General features: G+C 61.4%; 3 protein-coding genes across 5 annotated transcripts in view; 1 reads left to right on the top strand and 2 right to left on the bottom strand.

The window, feature by feature from the left end:
- Positions 1-2,246: 2,246 nt before the first annotated feature.
- Positions 2,247-9,079, top strand: SLC2A6 (solute carrier family 2 member 6; the record flags this gene model as incomplete). Of its 2 annotated transcripts, XM_082842995.1 has the most annotated exons (10): positions 2,247-2,378; positions 2,930-3,092; positions 4,077-4,283; positions 4,913-5,012; positions 5,636-5,847; positions 6,271-6,423; positions 7,053-7,161; positions 7,517-7,702; positions 7,918-8,063; positions 8,924-9,079. In XM_082842995.1, exons 1-10 carry the CDS (start codon positions 2,287-2,289, stop codon positions 9,077-9,079), a joined length of 1,524 nt encoding a protein of 507 aa, XP_082699121.1. In that variant the 5' UTR covers positions 2,247-2,286. The 2 variants fall into 2 exon arrangements, with proteins under 2 accessions (XP_082699121.1, XP_082699122.1); XM_082842996.1 differs by lacking the exon at positions 7,517-7,702.
- Positions 9,080-11,997: 2,918 nt separating this feature from the next.
- CACFD1 (calcium channel flower domain containing 1) lies at positions 11,998-19,529 on the bottom strand. 2 transcript variants are annotated; one of them, XM_082842425.1, is made up of 5 exons: positions 19,378-19,529; positions 16,361-16,433; positions 15,664-15,789; positions 12,746-12,853; positions 11,998-12,180 (listed from the first exon to the last, which is right to left on the bottom strand). In XM_082842425.1, exons 1-5 carry the CDS (start codon positions 19,496-19,498, stop codon positions 12,090-12,092), a joined length of 519 nt encoding a protein of 172 aa, XP_082698551.1. In that variant the 5' UTR covers positions 19,499-19,529; the 3' UTR covers positions 11,998-12,089. The 2 variants fall into 2 exon arrangements, 1 of the variants encoding a protein (XP_082698551.1); XR_014326315.1 differs by lacking the exon at positions 11,998-12,180 and having other exon boundaries at positions 12,827-12,853; positions 15,610-15,789.
- Positions 19,530-20,130: 601 nt separating this feature from the next.
- Positions 20,131-25,387, bottom strand: part of ADAMTS13 (ADAM metallopeptidase with thrombospondin type 1 motif 13) — a 30,752-nt gene continuing 25,495 nt past the window's right edge. Inside the window, exons 25-30 of the mRNA XM_082842229.1 lie at positions 24,587-24,791; positions 23,511-23,823; positions 22,847-22,993; positions 22,378-22,554; positions 21,125-21,309; positions 20,131-20,505 (exon numbers count right to left, since the gene is read on the bottom strand). Of these exons, the coding sequence (XP_082698355.1) occupies positions 20,341-20,505; positions 21,125-21,309; positions 22,378-22,554; positions 22,847-22,993; positions 23,511-23,823; positions 24,587-24,791 (1,192 nt within the window). The 3' untranslated portion in view covers positions 20,131-20,340. The remainder of the gene's footprint in view (positions 20,506-21,124; positions 21,310-22,377; positions 22,555-22,846; positions 22,994-23,510; positions 23,824-24,586; positions 24,792-25,387) is intronic.

Raw genomic sequence — 25,387 nt, 5'->3', positions numbered from 1 at the left:
AAAGGGGAGTTTCGGGGGTGTGCAGGCAAAGGGAAGGGTCTACATGCAGAAACAGCACAGTCAGCTCCGACAATCATCTTGAAATTGGTCTTGCGGTGGGCTCATCAGTGTCTTGTTTTAAGCGCAGTTTAATCTTCAGTTCCAGGGCTGGTTTGTGCCCATTTCTTTCAGGCCAGTTCTTGGAATGGAGATGGAGCAGTTTATGTCATGGCTACAGTGTGGTCTTCATGGAGTTAACCCTTTCCACCGAGTGGGGGTTTCAGTATTGGCAAAACAGCCCAAAGGGTATGACTCAGAATGTTATCCATAGCCTTTGAGGAGGAACTAAAAGTCCTTGACTTTGTTTAATGGCGAAACACTATTATTTTGTCCTGTTTGCTTTTCTTTGCTTCTGCATTTTTTCACTTCTCTGATTAAGTTTATTCTGTGGATAAAGTTTTCCTACAGACAAAAGGCAGGCGGAGGACATGGAGGGGGCAGTCTGTCCTGGGAAGGCCCCACGGGGTCCGGCTCGGTTTTGATGTGTTACATCTCAATTTTCAAAATATGGTCATGAGGACGATGCAACGTTACAGCAAGGGTCACCACTTATTGGGTGTGCCTGAGTCCAAAGACTATACCCTTGATGGCAAGCAAATGCTTAAAACACAGCGTGAAGTGGTCACACAGTCAGATGCACACTCGATGGGCAAACACACAAAACAGACACATGGGGAAACGAGAGGAAGGAAAGACACTAAGATTCCGGCAGGGTGAGGCTGTTGGCAATGGATGTGGCCTTCCCACATCTCTGTTTTCTCTATTCTAATATATGTGGTTACATTTTGATGATTATAAAAGAGAACTGCAACAACTTTTTTAAACACTTTGCTATTTTGAGAGCTAAAATTTGGAAATAACCCAAATGTTCAACGACAAAGAATCGGTTGTAAAATACATGTGGCACATCCACTCAGCAGAATAGGGTCTGATTCAGCCTCCTCCATCTGAAAAAGTCCAAAGGGAGAGCTGGAACTGGTAATTCCGTTTTGTTGTTTTTGTTGTGTGGTGTGTGCGTGTGTGGTTTGCGTTTTTGTTTGGTCTGTTGGGTTTTTTGTGGGTGGCGGTGGTGTTTTGTTTTAAGAATGGGCTTCCAGGGCCTCCCTGGTGGCACAGTGGTTGAGAATCTGCCTGCCAATGCAGGGGACACGGGTTCGAGTCCTGGTCTGGGAAGATCCCACATGCCGCGGAGCAACTAGGCCCGTGAGCCACAACTACTGAGCCTGCGCGTCTGGAGCCTGTGCTCCACAACCGGAGAGGCCGTGACAGTGAGAGGCCCGCACACCGCGACGAAGAGTGGCCCCCGCTCGCCGCAATTGGAGAAAGCCCTCGCACAGAAACGAAGACCCAACGCAGCCAAAAATAAATAAATTAAAAAAAAAAAAAAAATGGGCTTCCAGGGAATTTTCAGGTTCTTTCTTATTTTTAAGTGCTATCTTATTACCTGGATGATTGGCTACAAGCCCAAGTCACTCCTGCAATCAGAAATGGGGAAAATCCAAGTCTCGCCCACTGGAATCGCCACCCCCTCCTCCCTCTGCCTTCACTCCACACACCCTCGGCTGCGGCTGTCCCAGATACTCGCGAACCTGATTTCACCGCGTCAAAGGGACAGCAGTGACTCAGAGACGCGATGTGGCGGGGAGAGAGGGCGTCGAGCGCAAGGCGGAGCACACAGCCTTCGTCTCCACAAGTGTTCGCTGTGTGACCTTTGCGCGTCACGGCCCCTCTCTGGGCTTCAGCTTCCTCCTGCTTATAGCAACTGGGCCCCGGGGTGGGACGCAGTCTGCGCCCCAGGGCTGGTACCCAGCTTGGACCCAGACGCGGACAGACGAATGGGGAAGGGCTCTGCCTCCAGGCCCTGCACGACTTTCAAGCGGCTCCCTCCGTGCGGGTTCCCATCCGCTAAGCGAGCCCCGCGGCCTCCAAGGGCGCACGAGGGGCCTTCCGCGTCCAGGGAAAACCCTGCCGCCCCGTCCGGGTTCCTCCGCCCTACACCCGAGTCGGCTCCAGGGTAAAGCCCGGCCGCCCCACCCCAGCGCCGCACCCCGCATCCTCAGCATCCGCACCACTCGTGGCCGCCTCATTGGCCGGCGCCCGCTCTGCAGGGCCGCCCCGCAGCCAATCGCGGTCATGGGGGCGGAGCTGCGGGCTCAGCCGGATGCTCCCAGCAGCTGCGGCCGGACGCGCCTCTGGCCGGAGCTGCCCCTGCCCCTCGGCGGCGCACCCTGACAGGAGAAGCCGGCCATGCAGGAGCCGCTGCTGGGAGCCGAGGGCCCGGACTATGACACCTTCCCCGAGAAGCCGCCCCCGTCACCAAGGGAGACGACGCGGGTCGGGTGAGAGCCTCTAGGCATAGGGTCTGCGGGTGGAGGCTAGGGATGGCCCTGGTATCCTCCAGTGGGCAGCTGGCTCCCATCTTGGGCCTCCACTGACTGTCGGTGAGTGGCCACCAAGGGGCCATCTGGTTCCCTCCTGCCCCAGACACACTAGTCCTATTTAAGGAGCCGGTCCTCCTGAGTACAGGGCCCAGCCCCCAATTGGCAGAGACAGGGCGACTGAGACCCAGAGGGGGCGAGGGGCTTGCCTAAAGTCACACAGTAAGCCTTGAATGGCAAAGCTGGGGGCAGACACCGAGCCTCCTCTGTGGGAACAGTGCTCTGCACCTGCGTCTCAGCCACAGCAGTGGGCTGCAAGGGCTGTCCTCATGCCCTGGGGGTTTCCCAAGGGAGCTGGTGCTCAGGCCTGGGAGGTGCCAGTCTGACCAGCTCTTGACCCAGCCGTCCCCAGCACGGCCCTCTGAGCGGGCAGCCACCGTGCTCAGGACAGGCAGCAGTTAGGCGAGGAGAGACTGAGGGATTCTGACTGCTCTGCACCCCCCATGCACCAGGGCCCTGCAGAACAAGAGGGTGTTCCTAGCTACCTTCGCTGCTGTGCTGGGCAATTTCAGCTTCGGGTATGCCCTGGTCTACACGTCCCCTGTCATCCCAGCCCTGGAGCACTCCTTGGACCCAAACCTGAGTCTGACCAAAACCCAGGCATCCTGGTTCGGGGTAAGAGCCATGCTCTGAGCTGGAGGGGGGCAGGGACGCACTGAGCTCCGTCCCAAGCTAGGAACCCCCCAAAGGGCAGCCTGGAGGGACCCCCTCCAGGGCCCTGGTCTGCCCCCCCCACACCCACTCCAGGGTGGGGTGGGTGGAGTGAGGCCAGATAATGGCTGTGAAATAAAAGGAGGAAGTGAAAGCTGATGGAGAAGGGAAGGAGCAGGTGGGGAGGTGTCCCTTAAGGCCTCCACCCAGTGGGGCTGAGGGCTCCCCAGATCTCCCCACCCAGAGCTGGGCTGTCATAGCAGAGAGGACACCTCCCTGGAGGAGGGGTGGCAGGAGAATCAGCTACTAATGGAAAAAGCACTGCTGGGGCACAGAGGGTCCCAGGATAGATGGTGGGCATGTAAGTAGGAAGAGCACAGGCCCCAAGAGTCCCAAGATTCTAGAATAGCAATCTCAGCGGCCTCAGATTTACCACCACAACACGTTAGCTAAGATAGTAATACCCAGTGCAGACGGCGCACCTAGTGTGTGCCGGACCTGTGCTAGGCACCTGCCATGACAGCCGGTTTACTCCGGGGCCAACCCTATGAGGGGGGTGCTACCGCTGTCCCCATAACGCAGCTGAAGAAACTGAGGCTCAGACAGGCTGAGCACCGTGCCCAGGTCACTGACCGGATCCAACCTGGTCCACTCGACAGGGAATCCGAGGACCCCCAAATCTTAAAATCCCAAGGGCTTCAAGTCACAGAGTTCTCCTGCCTGCTCTATCACAGTGCTAGACATCTAAGCATCAGGCTGGACAGAGCCACTGCAGACAGCTGTTGTGGCATCCCTAACAAACAGCTGTCCACATGCTGCTTGTACCCCTCTGGAGACAGGAGGCTCACTACCATCCAGGGCCCTAGTCTGGCAGCCCAGGCTCCTGGGACAGCCTGGAAAAGCAGCTGTCGCTAGGCTCTGATGGGGCCCCGCACCTTTTCCCCGCAGTCCGTGTTCACCTTGGGTGCGGCGGCCGGGGGCCTCAGTGCCATGGTGCTCAACGACCTCCTGGGCCGGAAGCTGAGCATCATGCTCTCGGCTGTGCCCTCGGCGGCCGGCTATGCGCTCATGGCAGGCGCCCACGGCCTCTGGATGCTGCTCCTGGGGAGGACGCTGACGGGCTTCGCTGGGGGGCTCACAGCTGCCTGCATCCCGGTAAGGCCAGGACTGCCCACCCTGGTCCTCTCACTGCCTCACCATCAGCTGAGGCCTCCTGGCCTCGGGGCCCCCTGGCCAACAGGGATGTGTTTGCCAGGGAGCCTCAGCTCAGCCCCACCAGGGCAGCTAACCTGGGGGGAATCTGACACCAGTCCCAAGCCGCCCCCAACTCTGGGCTCCCCAAACTTCCCGTCCTGAGTCCTGACAGATACATTGTTCAATCAGAGAAAATGCACATTGAGCTACGCAACAGGAGGGGAAGGGAGTCCCTGCCCTGCACCCTTCCTGGGACCCCCTCGTCATACCCGTCATTCCACACACCCACTCGGGGGCTGGCAAGCCCGGCATGGGACGAAGGCCCCTGAAGGAGCAGAGGCCAGAGTCCGGGTGCCCTCGGGCCTCCCGATTCCCAGCCTCACGCCCCCACGTCAGAGCTGAGCGCTTCTGCCCACTTGGCAGGGCGACTGAGGCCCAAGGGAGGCCACACCGTGAGTCACGATGCGGGAGAGAACCCCGCTGGAGGCCCGCTCCCCGCTCCCCGCGGCTCACCAGGCCACCTGTGCTACCTCAGCCGGGCCCGGCTCCTGTGTTCTCAGCGGAGGCCGGGGGGGGGGGGGGTCTTGCAGGTGTACGTGTCTGAGATTGCTCCCGCAGGCGCCCGTGGGGCCCTGGGCGCCACACCCCAGCTCATGGCCGTGTTCGGATCACTGTCTCTCTACGCCCTTGGCAAGTATCACCCACATGCGCTCTAGGCGCCTCCCCCGTGTGCAGGCCGGGGGGTGATGGGGTGCCGCTGAGCAGCCGGGGATGGGAAGGGATGAACGTGCCCCCGGACGGATCCCATGCTGGGAGGCCAGAGGCATAGCTGCCTTCATGCTGTGTGCCTCCAGGCAATTCCCTGCGCCTCTCTGGTCACGAGGTCCCACCCCTAACTGGGCAGGGAGGGCTTCTCTTGGGCTGGCAGCCTTTAAACTGTCTTTTGACAGCAGAATGTTTTCTGTCAAATAGTCTTAGGTGGGAAGACCATAGAGAAAAGTGATCAGAGTGCAGCCAGCTGAGGTGGGGTGGGGGTTTGGCGGTAGAGGCCCCAGGACCTTGCTGTTCAGGCTACTCCTCCATCACCTTGCCTTGAGACCCTCCAAGGACCTGGGCCCTGTGCCAGGGGCCAGGCAGTCCCTGTGGCCCCTCTTGATTGAGACCGCAGAGGCCTGGAGCAACCAGGGTAGGCTTCCTGTAGGTGGCAGCCCTGGGACTCACACCTGAGGGCAAATGAGGCTGCTCAGACGCCCCGGTGGGAGGGGTTCTGGGCCCAGCGCAGCCGCAGCTCCTCACCCGCTCCTTGTGCCCAGGCCTGCTGCTGCCGTGGCGCTGGCTGGCCGTGGCCGGGGAGGGGCCCGTGCTTGTCATGGTTCTGCTGCTCAGCTTCATGCCCAACTCACCTCGCTTCCTGCTCTCGAGGGGCAGGGACTCGGAGGCGCTGCAGGCCCTGGCCTGGCTGCGAGGGGCTGACGCTGACATCTGCTGGGAGTTCGAGCAGATCCGGGACAACGTCCGGAGACAGGTGTGGGAGGGGTGGGTGCCTACAGCACTGTGGGGCTGTGGCCATTCACTAGGCCGGCACAAGCCTCAGCTGCTTTTCCTGGAGAACAGGGATAAGAGCAGTTCCCACCTCTAGGAACAAGGGGTGGGGGGGTGGGATGTCGTGGCCCCTGGCCCAGGGCGCATGTGCCGTGCGGTGGATGCCTGGGGGCCCGGCGATACTGACAAGCAGGAGTCTGCCTTGGCCCACCCACTGATCCAAGAGCCTGGGTCCACGCGGGGGTCCCCGGGCCTGTCCCCAGAGCCAGGGTCGCCTCCGTGCTGGGGATCTTCCCTGGAGGAGGGAAGAGGGGAGCCTCCTACCCAGCCCCATGCAGCCCAGGGCAGGTTGGTGCCCGCCGGAGGGGTGGGCACAGCGCCCTCAGCGGCAGCCTCGTGCCTCCAGAGCAGCCACCTGTCGTGGGCCGAGGCCCGGGACCCCCACATGTACCGCCCCATCGTCATCGCCTTGCTGATGCGCTTCCTGCAGCAACTGACGGGCATCACGCCCATCCTCGTCTACCTGCAGTCCATCTTCAACAGCACCGCCGTCCTGCTGGTGAGAGCCCGGCCCCACACCACCCGCTCTGCCCCCAGATCCGGGGAGGGCATCCCCGCGGAGCATCTGCTCTGTGCCGGGGTCTGGGGTGCACGCACACGCGCAGACACCAGCGTCTCTTAACTGTTTCTGGGCCAACCACCTGTTCTCAGAGGAATGTTTGTAAACGAAGCTTGCATGTTTTAAAATAAGGTAGAATTACAAGGAAAACCAGTTCTATAGAAGCATAGACCCCCCCGGGAGCCACAGACCCCAGGTTCAGAGCATCTGCCACCCACTGAGGAAGTACCTCCCCTCCAAACCTCAGCTTCCTCCTCTGCGGAGCCAGCATGGCTTCATCCACCCTTCCTGGGGCTCAGAGGGAGATGAGGTCTGAAGATGAGCGACAGCACGGTTCCACAAGTTGTTGTGATGCTCGGATCCGGTGCCAGCCCTGGGCTTGGTGGTGGGCACAGCAGTTGCGCCCCTGCCTGCGAAGGCCCCACGGGCCGGGCTGGGTGGCCAGCGAAACCGCCTGGCACAAAGCAGCTGAGCCTGGGGCCGGTCCCTGCAGAGCCTTGGCGGGGGCGGTGGGGCAGGGAGGAACAGCAGGCTGGCGTCCCTCAGCCCCGGGGGCTTCCTCCTTGCAGCCCCCTGAGGATGACGCAGCCATCGTGGGAGCTGTGCGGCTCCTGTCCGTGCTGATTGCCGCCCTCACCATGGACCTGGCCGGCCGCAAGGCTCTGCTCTTTGTTTCAGGTGAGCACAGGCTGCTCACCTGCACTCATTCACTCCTTCAGCAGCTGCCACGTGTCTTGCCAGCCCTCGCGGTGGGAGCGCCAGGGGGCCTGGGTCAGACCTGCCCTGGTGGCCTCCGTCTCCCCAGCGTCTCCCCAGCAACGGGCGAGGGCCCAGGCATCCAGAAAGGTCTGCTGGGGCTCATGGGAGCAAATGAGCTGACGATGGCACACATGCTGGGTGTGGCGGGAGCCCAAACGCGGGCTGGGTGGGAGCTGGCTGCCCTGCAGGGGACTGGGCCACACGGGGTACAGGGTGCTGAGGGGTGCTGGCTCAGAGGGTCCCGGCCCCCCGAGGGCCACCTGTCTGTCCACAGCGGCCAGCATGTTTGCTGCCAACCTGACGCTGGGGCTGTACGTCCATTTCGGTCCGAAGCCTCTGGCCCCCAACAGCACCATGGGCCTGGAGAGTGTGCCCCTGGGAGGCACAGAGCAGCCCCTGGCCACGCCCACCAGCTACCTCACCCTGGTGCCCCTGCTGGCCACCATGCTCTTCATCATGGGTAGGTGTGGCCGTGCTCTACGGGGTCTGGGGACGGGGCTGTCTTGGGTGTGAGGTGCGGGGACGCGCCGGTGTTGTGGGCGGTGTCACTGCCGTCCCGGAGGTTGGGGAGCCGTCCCTCAGCAGCTCCAGGGAGACACGAGAGGCCTTCTTCCCCGCGCCCCCCCCCCCCACCGACAAATGGGCTCTGAGCCCGCCCCTCCCCGCTTCCGGCAGGCTACGCCATGGGCTGGGGGCCCATCACCTGGCTCCTCATGTCTGAGATCCTGCCCCTGCGGGCCCGCGGCGTGGCCTCGGGGCTCTGCGTGCTCGTCAGCTGGCTCACCGCCTTTGCCCTCACCAAGTCCTTCCTGCTGGTGGTGGTGAGTGCTCTGCCCCGGGGACCTGGGGCCTCCCTGGCCGGTGCCGAGGGCCGTGCTGAGGCTTCTCCGCGTGTCCCCTCAGCCTTAGCACACACCCCCTTCACGCGGAGGCGAAGGGCCGTCAAGTGACAACATCCATTTCAGCAAACAGACCCGGCTCAGGGAACTGTTGGGAGAAGTCAGGCGACTGATCTCCCAGGCCAGGGTGGGACCCGAGTCCAGACAGCCACACCCGCCTGCCCTGCCTGTCACCCTCCGGGGTATCTGGGCCTTCTGTCTGGGTGGGCAGTTTGGGTCTCTCCGTCGAATGCTTCCCCATCCCCTTCCCCTTCACCCAGCCTCTTGGTTCAAACCCCCAGCAGGCCCTGAAGCCAACCACAACCTCCAGGTTCCAGCTCTCAGCTCCCAAGTGGGAGAATCCGATGGGGACAGCTTGGATGGGGCCTAGCCTGGTGCAGTCAGTGGGTCAGGGCAGGGTTGGGGGCGCCCCGAGCAGGTCAGCCACGCTGTGGTGGCAGGCCTGCTGCAAGCGGGCATGTGGGACAGCTGAAAATGAGAGGTGGGCACTGGGACCAAGGAGAGAGGCCGGTGTCTGGGGCGGGGTGGGCTCCGGCTGGGAGAAGTCAGTCCTGGGCCCAGCACAGAGGAAGGCTGCCTGCACCCCTCAAGGACTCGAATGCTCTGCTGAGGCACCTGGATTTCACGCTGGAGACAGTGGGGAACCCGGGGGTGGTCCAAGCAGGGGAACGAGATGAAGGCCTGCCCCCCAGGCTGGCTGATGCCTGCAGGGCCACAAGCTGGTGCTGGGGCGAAGGGCCTTTAGTGCTCCCCTGTGACCCGGAGCCCCTCTTCTCCCCCAGAACGCCTTCGGCCTGCAGGCGCCTTTCTTCTTCTTTGCCGCCGTGTGTTCCGTGAACCTGGCCTTCACCGGCTGCTGTGTGCCCGAGACCAAGGGCCGGTCGCTGGAGCAGATCGAGTCCTTCTTCCGCAGCGGGAGGAGGTCCTTCCTACGCTAGGGCGGGGCCCCCACCGTTGAGGGCCAAACCACTGGGTGGTGGAGCGTGTCGAGACCCCAAACCTGTACCCCGCGTCCAGGAGGCGGTGTCAACCCGCCGCCAGCCAGGGCACAGGAGGACCGGCCAGAGGCCTCACGGCACGGCACACGCACCAGCTCTGGGCAGGCAGCACCCCGTCCAGCCTCGGCCCTGGCTCAGGTGGCCCCAGTGTCACCCACTCATCGGCCAGACCCACCGACGGAGAGGGCAGCCACGTGGCCCCGGGGCCAAGGCCTTGTTGGGCGACCTCGGGCCTAGTGCTCACTCACGTGTGGAGGGCCACGCCGAGGACACACAGGGCTGCTGGCGGTGGAGCGGCTCCACACAGGACGTCGGCCCTCCTCCTGCTCTGATCACCTGGCGGCCATTGAGCCTCTTGGCTTTGGGGACCAAGACAGAAACCTGGGCCTGTGAGGCCTATGGACACCGCACGGACCGTCCTGGACCCCCAAAGGCCAGGACCCAGCGTGGACACTCCCTCCTACACCCACCCGCCTTCTGGGAACAGGAAGCGCTCGAGTTCAAGCTGTGTTCACCCTATTTATACAAATAAATCGGGCCACGGCCCAGGAGAGGAAGGAGTGGGGTTTACTCCAGGTGGGGGAGCTCCCCCAGCAGCCAGGCTGGACCCAAATTCTCAGCCGAGGTCGCCAGGGCCTGCTGCCCCAGGCCACCTCTCTACGGCCCCAAGCTGCCCACAGCCAGGCAGAAGGAAGAGGCGAGGGCCGTGGGCCCCCGGCCTTGGGGTTCCAGCCCCTCCTAGCTGTGCGAGCTCGGCCAAGCCACCGTCCTTGCCTGAGATGCTGGGAGCAGGCCGGCACAGGGCCAGCAGCATAGGGGACCTCGATACCGTGGCAGTTACTCCCGGGGCTGGCCCCTGCTCAGCCGGTGTAGGGTCGGGGCATCCCTACCGCTTACTTAGTGGCCCGGAGGGAGACGGTACCAGGCGGACCACGCGGGAGACCATACAAACCGCTACCAGGCTTTACTGCTCAAAATGCAAGCCAAACGCTGAGAGTAAACAAGGACCATGAGAGGACAGAGCCCAGGGCCGCAGAAGAGGGAGAGGGCCCTGGCGGCCCCGCCCTTCCACCACCCGGCAAGGTGGGACCCGCCCCCCCCCGACCGGGAGACAGGATCGCAGCTCCAGGGCTGGGCGGCTACACGCATTCGGAACCTCGTCAAGTGACCTGCCCACTCTGGCCTGTGACTGAGGGGTTGGAGGGCCCACCCAACTTCCTCACAGGGCAGAAGCGCAAGCTTCCTCAACACACAGCCAGCCCTTCTCCTCCTGCAGCAAGAAGACCCCCACCAGCAAGGCCCCGGAGGCAGGGGTAGGAGTGACCCCAGAGTCCCACTTCCTGGGTAAGAATGAGCCAGGAGGGGCAGGCAGGGCCCTTGCTCCTCCTGGGAGGTAGACAGGCCTCATTCACAGCACACGCAGGAGAGAGACACACACAAACACACACACACACACACATGCACACACCCAGCTGGCCCGGAGAGACCTACAGCCCACAGCCCTTTGAACCCAGTGCTGGCCTGAGGAAACTGGTCCTGGAGGACCCCTGAAGGCACGTGTCGGGCTCCCTGGACAGCTGCTGGGGGACGCTGCTGTGCCCGGGACAGTGCCTGCCCTCCCAGCCTCAAACATTAACAAACCCCAGAGATGAAAAGTCCCTCTGGGAAGCAAAGACCGGGGCGCAGCCCTGGGGCTGGATCCACAGAGCAGGAGCTGGCCCCTGGGCTCTGGGCGCCCAGAGCAGGCCCAGCCTGGGGTCCCGGGAGGGGCAGGAGCTGAGCCCCAGGCCACCCGGGCGGGCCAGGCCTGTCACACACGCCAATGGCTGAAACCAGTCCAGCAACCAGAACGGCCGGTGGGCAGGGCGGAAGGACGGGACGGCGCACGGAGGGAGGCTTGGGAGATGACGCGCACGTCCACACAGGCCCCGCTCCCTGGTGGCCTGGCACCCAGCGCAGTGGGGCAGCTCACAGTGGGAGCAGGGGCGGCTCTAGCCTCTGCCCAGCTCTCAAAAGGCAGGAAGCTCCCTGAGGACAGGGCGGGGGGTGGGGTCAGCAGGTCCACACCAGAGAGGTGGACGGGCAGCCCCGCGGGGCAGGGGAGAGCCTGCCCTCCGCACGTCCTTAGCACCGGGGCCTGGGGGATGGGGAGAACCTAGGGCTGGCCAGGCCCACGGGAAGTGTCCTGGTTCCGTGCTAGTCCAAGCTTCCCGGGAACCGGGGGAGGGAGCACACCCCAACCAGCGGCTGGGTCGCTACCTGGGCTGCCATCGCGGGTCGGGAGCGCTGTGGGCTCCCATGGAGAACAGAGTGGCAGGGGGTGTGGGCAGCAGGACACCGCTCCGCCCTGATGACAGGAGGACAGAGGCAGCCCAGGTGGCTCAGCTTACGGGATGCTCTCCTGCCTGGAGGGCTGAGAGGAGGCCACTGTGGCCAATGCCCAGGCCTGGGTTGATGGACCTCCCACCTCGAGACGGGACCAAAGTCCCCAAAAGCAGCTCCTCGCGGGCCTTCAGCAGGTCTCGGGGGTCCCGCCAGCTGTGTAAGCCTGGAAACCCACCCAGGGGCCTCTTGCCAGCAGGCCACGCGAGCTGGGAAGAGTGGGGTCAGGCGGGCCGTCTGCAGAGCTCTGCAGGCTCCGCGCGGCCTCATGCCCCGAGGCCTGGATCACCCCGAGGCCCCCGCTGCCTGCCGCTACCTCCCATCCCCTCGATGCTGGCCAAGGCCCTCAGAGCCCTCACCCCAGCCCCTCGGTGCCTAGCTTGGGGTGATGCCAATCTGGGGGAGGGGCAGACAGAGGAGGACTCCAGGTGCGGGGACAGGTGAGAGGGACTGAGGGAGCTGGACACAGGCTCCTCTTCCAGGCTGCCCCTCAGGGTCAGTGCGCCTCGGGGACGTGCTCACACAGACCAGAGGGCCGACGGGGGGGCGGGAGGGCCCCCCGACCACATCACAGCTCCCCCTCCAGGGTGTCCGTGAGCTTCTCCTCGTCCGCCTGCTGCTTCTGCTGCTGGATCCTGGCGTAGGAGATCGCGTCGCCCCTGGGGAGAGAGCCAGTCAGCGCCGCACGGGGGACGGACCCCAGACACACAGCCCTCGCAGCCTCCGCCCCATTCCTGACCTGTGACCCAGGTGTGGCCCGCAGACAGAGCCTAGCGGGCCCTCCAGTTTCCCCAGGCAGAGACCCTATTGCTAGGATGGCGGAGACACATCTTGTCACCTCTAAGAGTGACAAAGGCTGCCTGGGATGCTGGGCTGAGGATTCGTATTCTCAGTCTGGGCTCCGCGAGAGAGGGTGAATGCTGACCGTGGAGCCAGGTGTGGGCCCCGATGGGAAGAGGCTCTCAGTAGCCACGCCTCTGCCACCCCGCTACAGGCTGTGACGAGGCACGACGGGGCCACCAGGGAGTCCCGTGAATTCTCCTGCTCTCCCTCCCTAGAGCTCGGACACCCTAGAGACATGGATGGGGGTCACTGACAGCCTCTGTGCTTCCGTTTCCACAGCAGAATAACGGGGGCCACTCCCAGCCCTCTCCTCCCTGCGAGACTTCAGGAGGCGGGAAGTAAAGATCCCCCACCCCCGGGGGCTGGGACCAGCAGACGCACTTCTTGCCCAGAGCAGACAGTCCGTACAGCACTCCAGTGGCGAAGGCGATGGCGTTGCCCAGCAGTGTGGTCAGGGTCAGGCTGATGACGATGGGAACGACGGCCATCCTAGAGGAGAAGCAGAGGTCAAAGGGCACTACCACCCTGCGGCCACGACACCACTTCCGGCTTCCCAGGTTCACCCAGCCCCCTTCCCAGACAGCCAGGAACAGGAAGGGTCCCCAGAAATCAGGTGGGGCACAGGTGCACAGCCGGGCTTCGTAAAGTCCTCAAACACCCGTGAACTTGTCTGTAAAATTCCGTGCATTTTCTGGGGAGAGGACCCAAAGCTTTCATCAGATTTTGAAAGGATCTGTGATCCAAATAGGGTTAAACAGCACCAAAATGGCCCAAAGCCCTGTGCATAAAGACAGGCAGACCAGAAAATGCAGTGTCAGTTCAGTCCCGTAGCGGCTTTGTGACTGGGGGCAAGTTACTCAACTGAGAGGCTCAGCCTCTCTACGGTAAGGTGGGGATCAAACCTCAGAGGCTTTGAGACTGAACGAGGTAAGGCATGTCAAGTTAAGGCATGTTAAGCACGACGCCTGGAACAGCATAAGCACTAAATAAATGCTGGCTCTTATCAGCGCAGTAAAACCAGCCTATCTCAACAAGGAAGATCCCAAAGGTTAAAGTGCACAAGACACGGGGCTTCCTTATGGCAAGGTGCACGCCAAGAACGGCTAACTGGCTGGTGAGGCAGCTCTGCCTGGTCCAGGCTGGCGCCACCCGGACACAGGTGTCCACTCTGGCTTAAGTATCCATGGGGCCGATGCCCGGTCCTGGTTGGGATTTCCAGACTGGTGGCAGTGATTTGGGTTAACACACACACCCTGTACACGAGGAAGACAAGACTCTTCTTAGACTCTTCTCGGACTCAACCAAATGAATTCTACCTGAATTTCCATTTGGGCGGGACGTGTGATCACGAGGTTTTACTGAAGTTATAAACTTTCTAAGTAATAGAAATTGCTAAGGAAAAGCAAAGACCATGGGGAAAAATCTGTAAAAACAAAACTAAAGGCAAACAACAGGCCAGAAATACATTTGCAGGAAATATAGCAAAAAACTAAGAAATCTTTAATATAGAAACACATGTAACTTACTAAGTAAAATGTTACAATGTCAAAAGGCGAAAAGGAAGCTAGACCCTTAACTACCAAAAACGAAAATGCAATTAGTAAAAAACATACAGAAAAAGATTTTACCTTAGATAACAGATACAAATGTGAAAAGGGCACACGGCCCTGGGCCGGGGGAAAGACAGAAGAAACTCAGGTACTCTCTTTGGAAAGCACTTTGGCCACATATTGAAATCTTTTAAATGATTGTAATCTTTGACCTAATAACCCCACACCTGGAAATAGATCCTAAGGAAATCATCATCAACACAGAAAGTTTTAGCACCGAGATGTTCATCACAGCCTGACTTGTACTGCAGGTTACAAATGAAGAAAAGCATGATACGTTCAGCAGAATAAATATTCCTATCATTAAAATTCATCTTATGGGGACTTCTCTGGTGGCACAGTGGTTAAGAATCCGCCTACCAATGCAGGGGACATGGGTTCGATCCCTGGTTCAATCCCTGGAAGATCCCACATGCTGCAGGACAACTAAGCCCGTGTGCCACAACGACTGAGCCTGTGAGCCACAACTACTGAGCCCGCGTGCCTAGAGCCTGTGCTCCGCAACGAGGGAAGCCACCGCCACAATGAGAAGCCCACGCACCACAATGAAGAGTGTCCCCTGCTCACCACAACTAGAGAAAGCCCGCGTGCAGCAACGAAGACCCAACACAGCCAAAAATTAATTAATTAATTTTTTTAGAAAGTCATCTTATGAAGCCTTTGTGGTAATACTGAAAATATTTCTACCATGATTTTAAGGGGAAAAAAAACCAGGATACAAATGTACTTGTAATGGTTAAAACTGTGCGAAAACAGGTTTTAGAAAATGCCTGAAGACAGAGTGAAAGGACACATATCAAAATGTTAACGAGTAGTGGGGCTTTGGGTAACAACTTTTTATTTCCACATTATTTTTAATGAATGTACATTACTGTTAGCATTTTTAACTAATTAAAAAGAAACAGGAATGCCGGCAAAGGAGGCGCCGACGCGTGGTATTTCGTATTCCTCTGCACTTTAGACACAGTGGAAAACGGCTCTAGAGCTGAGCACGTATCCTGTGCTCTGACACAACTACTGGCCTCCAGAAAGGGAAGAAACCCTTGAAATAAAAACCTCCATATTTATTTCTAAAGATAATCTACACACAACCACTTCGGCTGCTGCTGCCGGATGCTGCTGAGGGCCTCCCGGACACCAGGCACCGCGCCGGAAGCTGCATTAAACACACCCACAGATGAGTTCAATCTCACGGCTCGGATGGGAGGTACCACGTACTGAACTTGTTGTCAGATGCGGGAAAATAAGAGAAAAGCGTATTTGGAAGGCACTATTTTTTGTTCTATAACTTGCTTCTTTCCCCTTTCACGTCAGGACATCTCGATCGGCCACACTCCTGAAAGGCTGCACAGAGGCACATACGGATCTTCCAGAATCTGCTCTACAACTCCCAACTGATGGGCCCACAGTCCAGGCATTTCTCGCGTTCTCTATTACACGTACTGCTGCGAGGTGTACGCATCTCACGTCTGAATACTGTGCGGCTGGACCTGTAGGCCAGACGCAGAGCCCTGGACGCTGGGTCCCATCGTAGAGCGGGTCCCTCATGTGACTCTGCACAAACGCCATCCCTGTTTAAACCTCTACCGAGAGTAAACTAGGCAGCCGTCCGCCCAGCCCGGCCAACACTGTCACCTGCAGAAGCAGGGTCTGGGGGAGCCGAGTCAGGCCTGGCCCGCGGCCCCTCACCCGCAGTAGAAGACGGCCTTCTGCCAGGAGCGCAGCTGGTCCACCTTCGCCGCCACCGTGTTCGCAAACTCGATGAACTGGCAGCAGAAGGGCGCCTCGCACAGCAGCAGGACGAACGCGTTCATGCTGCAGAGAGAGGAGCAGGCTGGCGCCCAGGCCGGCGAGTCCCCCGCCCCCCTCAGGGCTCCTCCGCCTGCTCCCGGCTGCTCCCCACGCTCTGGGCTCCGGGAGGAGCCGGAGCAGGGCAGCCAGTCCACCGCCACAGCCCGCCCTCGGGATGCCCTCACTGGAGGAGGGAACTCGGCGAGCCCTGAGCGCGGCGCGTGTCTGCGCTGGGGACAGCTGAGCCCCAGGTGGCACGCCAAGGGAGCCTGCTCCCGCCTTTGGGTTCTCCGTGTCCGGGTCACAGTCACCGTGACCAGACACTGGGCCCTCACAGCGGGCCGGGCCCTTCCATCCACCCCCACCGTGGAGGGAAAGCACCCTCGCTATCCCCGTTGGCCCCCAAGAAACCCCTGAGCCCCAGAGCAGGAACACACACAACTAATGCCACCCCAGGTCTCCCACACACCACTGGTGCCCAGTAACCCTCACAGACCAGTCAACCCAATTCAGCTCACTCGTGTTCCACCTGGGAGGTGCCCAGAAATCCACACGCCCCAACACCCCCCGGCAGGACGGTCACACGGCTACTTACATCATCCACACGCCGGCCGCGATGTTCAGAGGGTGGATGGTAATGCAGTTGAAGAAGCCAGAGATGCCGCAAGCTTGGAAGCAAGAGACACGGGCAGGAGTCAGCAGGGAGGAAGGGACCGAGCCCGCGGGCAGGCCGCCTGGGCAGACGGCGGCTCGTGGAAGCACGAGACCCCTTCCGACCCCAGCACCTGGCTCTTACAGCACCCAGACGTCTCCCCACTGCCACCAGAGACAAGCAAGGCCAACACAACGACTCCACGAACAGGTGAGGACGCAGCCTCAGACAGGCCAAGTGGCTTGCCCAGACCTCACGGCCAGGGTGTGGCTGGACCCCAGAGCTGGCTCGCTCTAGGGGCTCAGCGAGGCAGCGTGGACATCCCGCCCTCTCTCTGTTCTGGGGTTGGAGAAGCCTGCCCTCTGAACCCCAGCTGTCCCAAAACCCATCCCACAAGGTGCGTAGCATGAAAAAGAGAACGTCTCTCAAGGGCTCAGGCCAGGGCAGGCGGCACCGTGCCCAGGGCAGGCCACGAGAGAAGTCCTCTGGATCTGGGTTGGGACAGGGCTGGCCCTCCTGGAAAAGAAATCAGGACCAGGTCGACCTGGATCGCAATTCCAGCTCTGACTGACCCGCCAGCCCAGTGACTTTGCGTATGTTCTTTTCACCTTTCCAGGCCTGTTTTCTCTCCTGCACACAGGACAGCCCTACAGCCCAGCCCACCCACCCTGAAATACCAAGGGTCTGCAGCGGGGAGGGTGCATCCTCTCCTACCCCGGAAAGCGGTTTCTCTGATGCCCCAAATGCGGAGCCTCGCTCACCCCTCCCGACAGCATCCCACCGAGGGGTCCGCACAGTCGCCTCCCTCCTCTCTCACAGCCCCCAGCCCGGCTCCACTGAGAACTCCGGGAGTCTGCCCGGCAGCGCCTGGCCGCTGGGCAGGAAGCTGGGCAGGAAGCTGGGCCTTCCGAGGCAGCGATGAGCAACCAGTTCATTAAACTTGCAGCAGCTCCCTCTGCACCTGACCTGGAATTCTCCGGTTTTCCCATGTAACCCTATGCAGACAGCAGACGACGGAAGAGGAAACCAGATGCAGTGAACCCAAACTGCAACGGGACCGCCCTCGTACGTCCCCCGCCAAGGCCTCCTCCAGCGACAGATGTACTTCCCGCCTACTAAAGGTGGCACCTGTCCTGGGACAGGTCACACACACATTCAGGCAGCAAGGCTCCCCAGGGCCACGGACGTGAGCGCCCACGATACAGTACTGCCCCTGCGTGACGTCAGCCGTGCCTGGTCTCACCTGACAGCGCCCCATACTTCCTGCCGCAGTCGGCACGTCACCTGTACCCCACTACCTACCAACAGCCAACCCTGGGGGAGGACCAGGCTTCAACCCAGACACACAGGCTCCAGCCACGAGTCCTTTAACCATCAAGGGCTGGAAGGTGTCCCCTCGGGGTGTCCAGCCCTCTTGCCAGGTGAGGGAGGTGCCCTGTGCCAGCCTATCTCCTCCCAAGCTCTGGCCCCCAGCTGGTGATCAGGACCCTGCGGAAACGCCTCTCCCGAGACCCCCCCCCTGCGTTGGAAGGTGACGCTACGCCACAGCCACCAGCCGCAAACACGAGGCTTAGCTGAACTCCAGTTCCATCTCTAAAACTCCTCCGTGCTTTGCATTCTACTCTGTACTATATGCTATTTGGGATTCACACGACAAGCACTTTCCCCAAATCTGCAGGTAAAACGGACATTTCAGAGCGACGTCACAGGTTTCTCCTGAAGTGTCATCTGTAGCCCCAACACCATGAAGTCCTGGGGTGGCCCAAGAATCCCACTTCGAAAAGCGCAGAACTGGATGCGACACCAGGGCTAACGAGGGAGTTGGCGGGGCAGCTGACCCCAAGATGGAGGGAGGAGGGTGACAGCCCACAGCCACGCTCAGGCCCCTTCCCTTCTCCCCCCCACCCCGCCCCATCACCGTCACTCCCACAGCAGTCTCACTCTGACCTGCCAGGGAAACAGCTACCCAGACTCCAGAGGATCATGTCTAAGCCCTGACCAGTCTCTCCTACAGAGTCAAAAACATGCTCCCTCTGAAGGGCAACGACAGGGACTCAGAGGCCTTTTTGTGACTGGAGGGAGGGCCTGTCCCGTTATCACCGCTGAACTTTCGTCCAGCCCCCATCCCCCTGCGAGGACCACGAGACTGGAAGGGGAGCCTAAGGAGGTGCTCCTTCGACATATGCGGTCCGGGTCTGCTTGCCTCTGGAAGACCTGCCTCTGGAAGGATCTGCCTTCCTATGTTCTTCGGGGGACTGCGCTCAAAGCGCCTAGCTTTCCAGGAAACCTGAGGTCGGGGTGTGCGTGTCCGCGATGCGGGGTGGGGAGTGGAAGTAGGGGAGATGAGGGACGGCGGAGGCAGAGGTGACAGCAGGAGGGAGAGCTGACATCAGGGGAAGCGCACTGCCTGCAGTGCGGACCCAGAGAGGCCGCCTCCCTCAGCTCACTGCCTGGCCCTCCCGTGGGGACCGCCTGGCCCTCAGGAAGCCTAGCCAGCACCTGCCCCCTTTATAAACAACCTTCGCCCAAAGGTTAAGGCGCCTGCCGCCCGCACCCACACCCGAGTCAACAGGTGAGGCGGCCTCCGGACCAGACTGAGCCCGGGTTTCAGCACTGGCATCTGGGCAATCTCGGGAGGCCCCCGGAGTAGGTGCCGCACTGCCCTCACGCTCAGAGGAGCCGTGGAGGAGCAAGTCTCGGCCGCGTCGTTCCCTCCTGGAACGTCCCTTGAGCTGCTCGACAGCCCCGGACCCAGGAGCCCAGGCCGCGGGCCGGTAACCACAGCAACCGCAGAAGCGCCGGCTTCCCTCCGCCCCCGCCGCGGCCCGGACACCCCGGCCCCAAGCCGGCCTCTTCCCGGGGGGAGGGGGGCCGGGGGGGGAGGCCACCGGGGGGGCGGGGCCGGGCGCGCATGCGCAGCGTGCGGCAGCGCCGGCCCCTCCCCCAGGCTGGGTACTCACAGACGGCCCCTAACACCCCCGACAGGCGACACAGCCAGCGGTACCACCATGTCACGCCCTCCTCCTGCTCGGGCGGCGCCGAGCTCACGGACGCCCCAGCCGTTCCGCCCGCACCGCTCATGGTGCCGCCGTCCGGCGCTCCCGCAGCCCTCACAAAGCGCTCCGGAGCCGGCCGCGTCGTCCCGGCGCGCTGCCTTGTGGGAGAGGCGGCCGCTTATTAGCATAGGGGGCGGGGCTCTCGGGGGTTGGGAGAGGGGCGCCCGAGAGGCTCGTGCTCATTAGCATAGAGGTGGGGCCGCGGGTAGGTGCGCCCGAGCGGGCCCGTGTTCATTAGCATAGGGGGCGGGGCCCGCAGGGACCTGGATGAGGAGGGCCCTAAGGGCTCGCGCTTATTAGCATAGGGGGCGGGTCCTGGCGCCGCAGGACTCCCAGGCGGTCAAACATTCCCACCCAGTCTAGTATAGGGGCGGGGCTTCGATGAGAATTATCAGGTGCGCCAGCCTCAGGGCCCCATCGGGACTCCCAGCTCCCTCGCCTCTCCTCCCTGGGTAGGAAGACGACCGCTAGGGGTGGCCAGGGGGTTGCTCAGATCTGGTGTGGATCTGGAGCCCGACCGCGGCCACGGAATCCCTGCCGTGTGGGGAGGTGGGTTTTCAAGCCATATTTGGACAGGTTATGTAAAGAAAACGCCACTCAGACCTCACGTTCCGTTTATTGGTACCCGAGGGGCTGGGAGCTGCTTTTCCGGAGTCTCCCCTCCCACCCTGTAACGTTTTGCACGTTGGAGGAAGCCCTAAAGGAGATACTTAATTTTGGAGGGAATTCGAATTGGAAAGCCAGGCACCTAACGGGTGCTCATAAATGTCAGGTTCCTTCTTTTCCCTTCCCAGACCGGGAGGAGGCATCCCACTGTGACCGCTGGTCAACTGAGGGATGTGCTTGGAGATGCGGGGCATCGTCAGGCTAATAAGCTCTAGCCTGGAGGGTCCAGTACTGGCCCCGAAGGCTGGTGTGTGCCTCCAGGAAGCCCTGGCTAAACTCCATCTCTGCCTGGCTGCCCTCTGACTCCCAGTAGAGCGTCTGTTGCCCACGAAATGTCGTTGTCCTCAGGCTGTGGATATCCCGGATCTGGGAGGAAAGGGGCAGCCCCAAGGGACCGACCACAAATGATAATTAGCTAGCATTCACGAGCCCTTAATATACAAGGTATCATATACCCAGGGTCACATTTACTCCTCACACAACAGCCCTATCAGGAAGACACCATTATTCTACCTAGGAAACTGAGGCTCAGAGAAGTTGTGCTCCTTCCCCAGGGACGCACAGCCAGGACGCCAGAGCTGGGATTTGAGTCCAGATTAGTTTGATTACAGAGGCCAGGCTGCCTCCTCCAGGGAGCTGATACCTTACAGATGCCAGTTCTCCCAGAACACATGAAAACCTCATCGGGGAGGGCTCGGCCCACTCTTCTGGTAAAATTATATCAGGGTCTAAAATCAGGCTTTGGTCCTGGGTGAACTGGCAGTCTACATTGGAAAAGGTCTCTTCTATTTCATTCTTGTAGGGAACTCAATAAGCATTTGTTGCTGAATAAGTGGAGGAAACTTTTCTCCCATTCTCTCACTAATGATTTTGAGGGGTTTGATCAGAAGTAAACTCAGTGGGTCCTATAGCCCAGCAACCCCCAGTCCCTGTCCCCAGAGATGGATGTCCAGAATTAGAGCAGAAGTCATCCTGGTGGCCTCACCAAGATGTAGCTGGAATCCGTTTCCTCGGTTCTGGTGCCCGTGTCCATGGCCAGGGCACGGATGGCGATCCGGGCCTGTGGGGCCACGTCGATGAAGATTCGGCAGCCCCCCATGTTCCTCCCATCCGGACTCAATGATGGACTCACGATTTCACCCCGGGGTCCAAAGAGCTGCATGTCACATCCTGCAGGGGGAGAGCAGGCGTACAGACTGGGTGTGGACCACCTCCGGAACATAGGAGTCCCCCAGAGTGACCACTCTTGCCAGAGGCCAGGGCAGCAGGGCAGCCGGGGAGCAGTGGGGGATCAGTGTGGCACTGCGGTCAAGATCGGGGCTCCCAGGCAGAAGTCCCCCCCGAACCCCATCTCTACCACTTCCCGGTTGTGTGACCCTAGGTGAAGGCTTTAAACGCTCCGCGCTTCAGTTCCTTCCTCCGTAAAGCGAAGGGAACGACAGCACACACTGGGCAGGGCAGTCTTTAAGAGGAATCAGCGAAGTCACACGTGCAAAAGTGCTTCATGCTGCACCCGCCCCAACCGGGGCAGCCCTTCCTGCCTGCGCCTCCTGGGCCTCCCTCAAAGCAGGTGCATGCATGTGGGGAGGCTGGGAAGTGAGGAGTGATGACCAGGTGGGAGCTGGTGCCGGTGCGCTGCACACTGAGGGGCAGAGGAAGAAGCCCCCCAGGGTCCCACTTCTCACCTGTGGCCTGGGGGGACCCCTAGGGAAGCCACCTTCAGCAAGCTTGGGCTGTGGAAGAGGGCAAGCCCCCTGAAGCAACCTAGACAGCTCTCCGTGGATACGGATGGGGCCACGGGCTAGCAGGGCTCTCGGGGACGCCATCCTCCGCACGAGGCGTGCACGTGCACCCACGCCCTGCTGAGCGGAGGATGAGCCAGGAGGACAGTGCACCCAACAGGACTGGGGAAAGAGGCTCGCAGAAGGACCTTACAGGATCCTGAAGGACCTGAGTGCCGGGGCCAGGGTGTGGGGCCCCGATGGCCTGAGTGAGGGAGTGAGGATGTCCGCCCATCTCGCGCAGGGCCCCAGAGAGGAAGGAACACCGTGCACCTCCGGGACCTCGTCCTGATCGCACATGTCAGGGGGTGTCCGGGAAGGCACTGCTTTTCATTCTCAGTCAGCTCAGCTCCCTGTCTGCCTTGCCCGCTGGCCCGTCGGGACTGGCCCCGTTGGCAGCAGCACCCAGCCAGCCAGCCTCTGGGGAAGGCGGGGAGGCTCCAGGGCCTCGCCATACCTCGGTGGAAGGCTCCCGGGGCAGGCTGGCTCGAATACCGAAGCAGCACTCCGCCTCGCAGCTGCAAAAGACGCTGCCTCACCACCAGCGTGTTGGCTTTGGAGCTGAAAGTCATGCCGGGCAGCTTCCTGCACATCTTCCTCCACGTGAGCCTGCCCCAAAGCAGCAGCATCTCCCCTGGGAAGCGGCAGTGAGGTGAGGACCCAGCACCCCGAGCCCAGGTCCTGACTCTCCCACTTGCTGGCTATGCGACTGTAAGGAACTGGACGTGTGATAGTCTCTCCTAGCCTCAGCTTCCTCATCTGTGAAATGGGGACAACCACACCCCAGTTATGAGCTGGCTGCGATGGTTACACACGGGGATGCACCTGGAGGATCCCCCCAGGAATGGGGCACCCTGGAGTCACACTCACTGACACCTAGCAGATCCTGTCACTGGCAATAGCTGCTCATGTGGCCCTAGACATACCAGCACTGCAGTTGAGGGAACTGTCGAGGACTCGGAGGGTCACCACCTCGCCCAGGGGCCGCCCGATGGCCACTGCACAGTCCGCCCGCGCTGGGCCTCGCATGTCAATGGTTCCTGTCGGCTCGAGGTGCTGCCGGCCACAGGCGCCTGGAAAGGGGGCGGGAGCTTCCAGGTGGGGTATCCCCAGCAGGGCAGGGCCGGGGGCTTTCCGTGCTGGGGAAGGAGACTGGGAGCTGGGGCAGCTGGCGTCCTCCTAGGCCCCGACGGAAGCTTTCTCAGGCAAGGAGGGGGCTGCATGGGCCAGAGCATCGCCACCCAAGGCAGACAGCCACCACTGACATGCCAGCAAGAGGGAGGCAGCGTGTACAGTGGGTCACACAGGCGGGGATTCTGACTCCGTGACACCCTCAGGTTGCTTTCCCTTGATGATAATAAGTGAGCTTGCACTTTACCAGTGAGGAAGAGGCCCCCCTGAACCCGGCCTCCAAGCCCATCCCTTCAGCCCGACCACACTCATCCCAGCGTCCTGGGCGCTGCAGCCACAGGACCACCCCCAGGAGGTCCCCACAAGGAGCACGGCCTGGCTCTCCCAGGTGAACATGCCTTTGCCCACCCCTCTTGCAGCCAGTCAGCCGCCCAGACAGAAAGGAGGAAGGAACGTAACTGGACTCTGCTGGGCTTTCCTGGGGCCCGGGCGGGAGTCCTTGCAGCCGGGGAGCTGGGGAGAGGAGGTGGGCCTGGGGCTGGGGCCACTGCGGGGAAGCAGTGGCAGCTGTGGTCTGGCCAGGAGCAGTGGATTCCTCGTGGGGCACCGGGCTGGGTGTCCCCTGCCCTGCACAGGGCCCAGCCCAGCAGCCCCGCACCGTCACCGGCTTGGGCAAATGCTGGCAGAAGTCAGCTGGCACGGGCACCCGGGCCTGGGGTCCGAGGCAGGCGTCGTGCCGGCGCTGGATGCCATCCCCACACGAGACAGAGCACTGCCAGGAAAGACAGGAAGGAGTTGGGACTGACCCCGCTGGAGGGTGACAAGGACAGCGGCGACCACAGGCCGGGCAGGATCTGATATAATCTTTGCACAACACGGGAGGCGGGCATGGGTGTCCACGCTCCTCAGAGAAGTCACCTTGCAAGGATCACACGGGGAGGAGGGGCAGGGGTTCAAGCCCAGGTCTCTCCCCGTCGCCCTCGAGGTCTCTCTGCCCTGCAGCCCCTGGAGCGGGGAGCAGGCGGTGCGGCTTCGTCCTTCTGCCCTCCATCACTCATCACAGCCTGGTGTCCACCCTCCCCTCCCACCCCACACTGCCCCATCCAAGGGATCAACTCCCCCGACCCAGATGCCCAGGGTCCTCCTGACTCAGGCAGCGGTGGCCGTCTGCTTTGCCTCTTCTCCCTCCGCACCGTGAGTGAGCCCCTCTGCGGGGGACCTGGCCCTGTCTGCCTTTGTCTCTCCAGCGCCTTGTGAGGTGCTGGGCACGGGGTGGCATTTGCTCATCTGTGGGGAGTTACCAGCCCTTCATCTTCTGGAGTCTCCGGACCTCAGGGCCCCTTAAGGCTTACCTGTCCCCCACGTCTCTAGGCCTTGCTATGTCTTCCATCTCTAGGTGCCCCGGCTACCCTCTCCCCAAGAGACCCAGCTCTCCCCCTGCTTTCAGGGGACCACAATGAATCAAAGCCCCCAAAGGTCCCCACGTGTGAGGACCCTCGGCCCGTGCACTCGCCAGCCCCCGCTGCAGCACTTACCTGCATCCAGGCGCTGACGTGCCACCGGTAGGTGCAGTCGGCGATGATGCAGGGGATGCTGGCCTGCGGCCGCACCAGACCTACACAGGCCGCCCCGTCCACCTCTGTGTCCTGGCCTTGGTCCAGCTGCACACAGGCCACCAAGCGCATGGCAGTGCCGAGACCACAGCTGGCTGAACATGGGCCAAGGGACATGACCTTCCACCTGCAGGAAGAGAAGACCCCAGAGAGAGGCTAGGCTTCCCTGAAGGTGGCACTGCCCCGGTGGGCTCCATGGATGGCCAGCCAGGACAGCTTCCAAGGCCACTGGGATCCAGCAGTACAGCCCCTGCACCCATCCTGGCTAGTCACAGGGCTGAGTGGCAAGGGAAAGGCTCTGCGGGAAAGAGAGCTCTTTTCCCTTAACAAGGTGCCCCCTTTCTTCCCCTTTATCACAGGACACCCGTGGACACCCAGCTGCTTGCTAGTCCGAGTAGCAGGGACGGGGGAGCAGTGACCCAGGATGAAGGAGAACAGATCTCCACATCAGTCAGTCCTGCCCATGTTAACTTATCATGTTTCAACAAACGATAATGACTGACAGTTTTCAGAGCCGGGACAGAAGGCAGGTAGGCCGCACTGGAGCCTGGAGCCCTAGAGTCCCCGCCCTATGCTGCCCTCCCGGCCCGTGATGCCCCCTCTCAAAACCACGCCTCTGTGGGCCTGGCGCTGTTCTAGACTCCGGGATACGGCCGTGAACCAGACCAAGTCGGCCCCCTCGCCCTGGCCCACCGTGGAGCATATATGGTTCTCTGCCTCGTG

The sequence above is a fragment of the Leucopleurus acutus genome (assembly GCF_964270905.1).
Source record: "Leucopleurus acutus genome assembly, chromosome: 7".
Classification (NCBI taxonomy): domain Eukaryota; kingdom Metazoa; phylum Chordata; class Mammalia; order Artiodactyla; family Delphinidae; genus Leucopleurus; species Leucopleurus acutus.
This window is presented reverse-complemented; position numbering and strand designations above follow the sequence as displayed.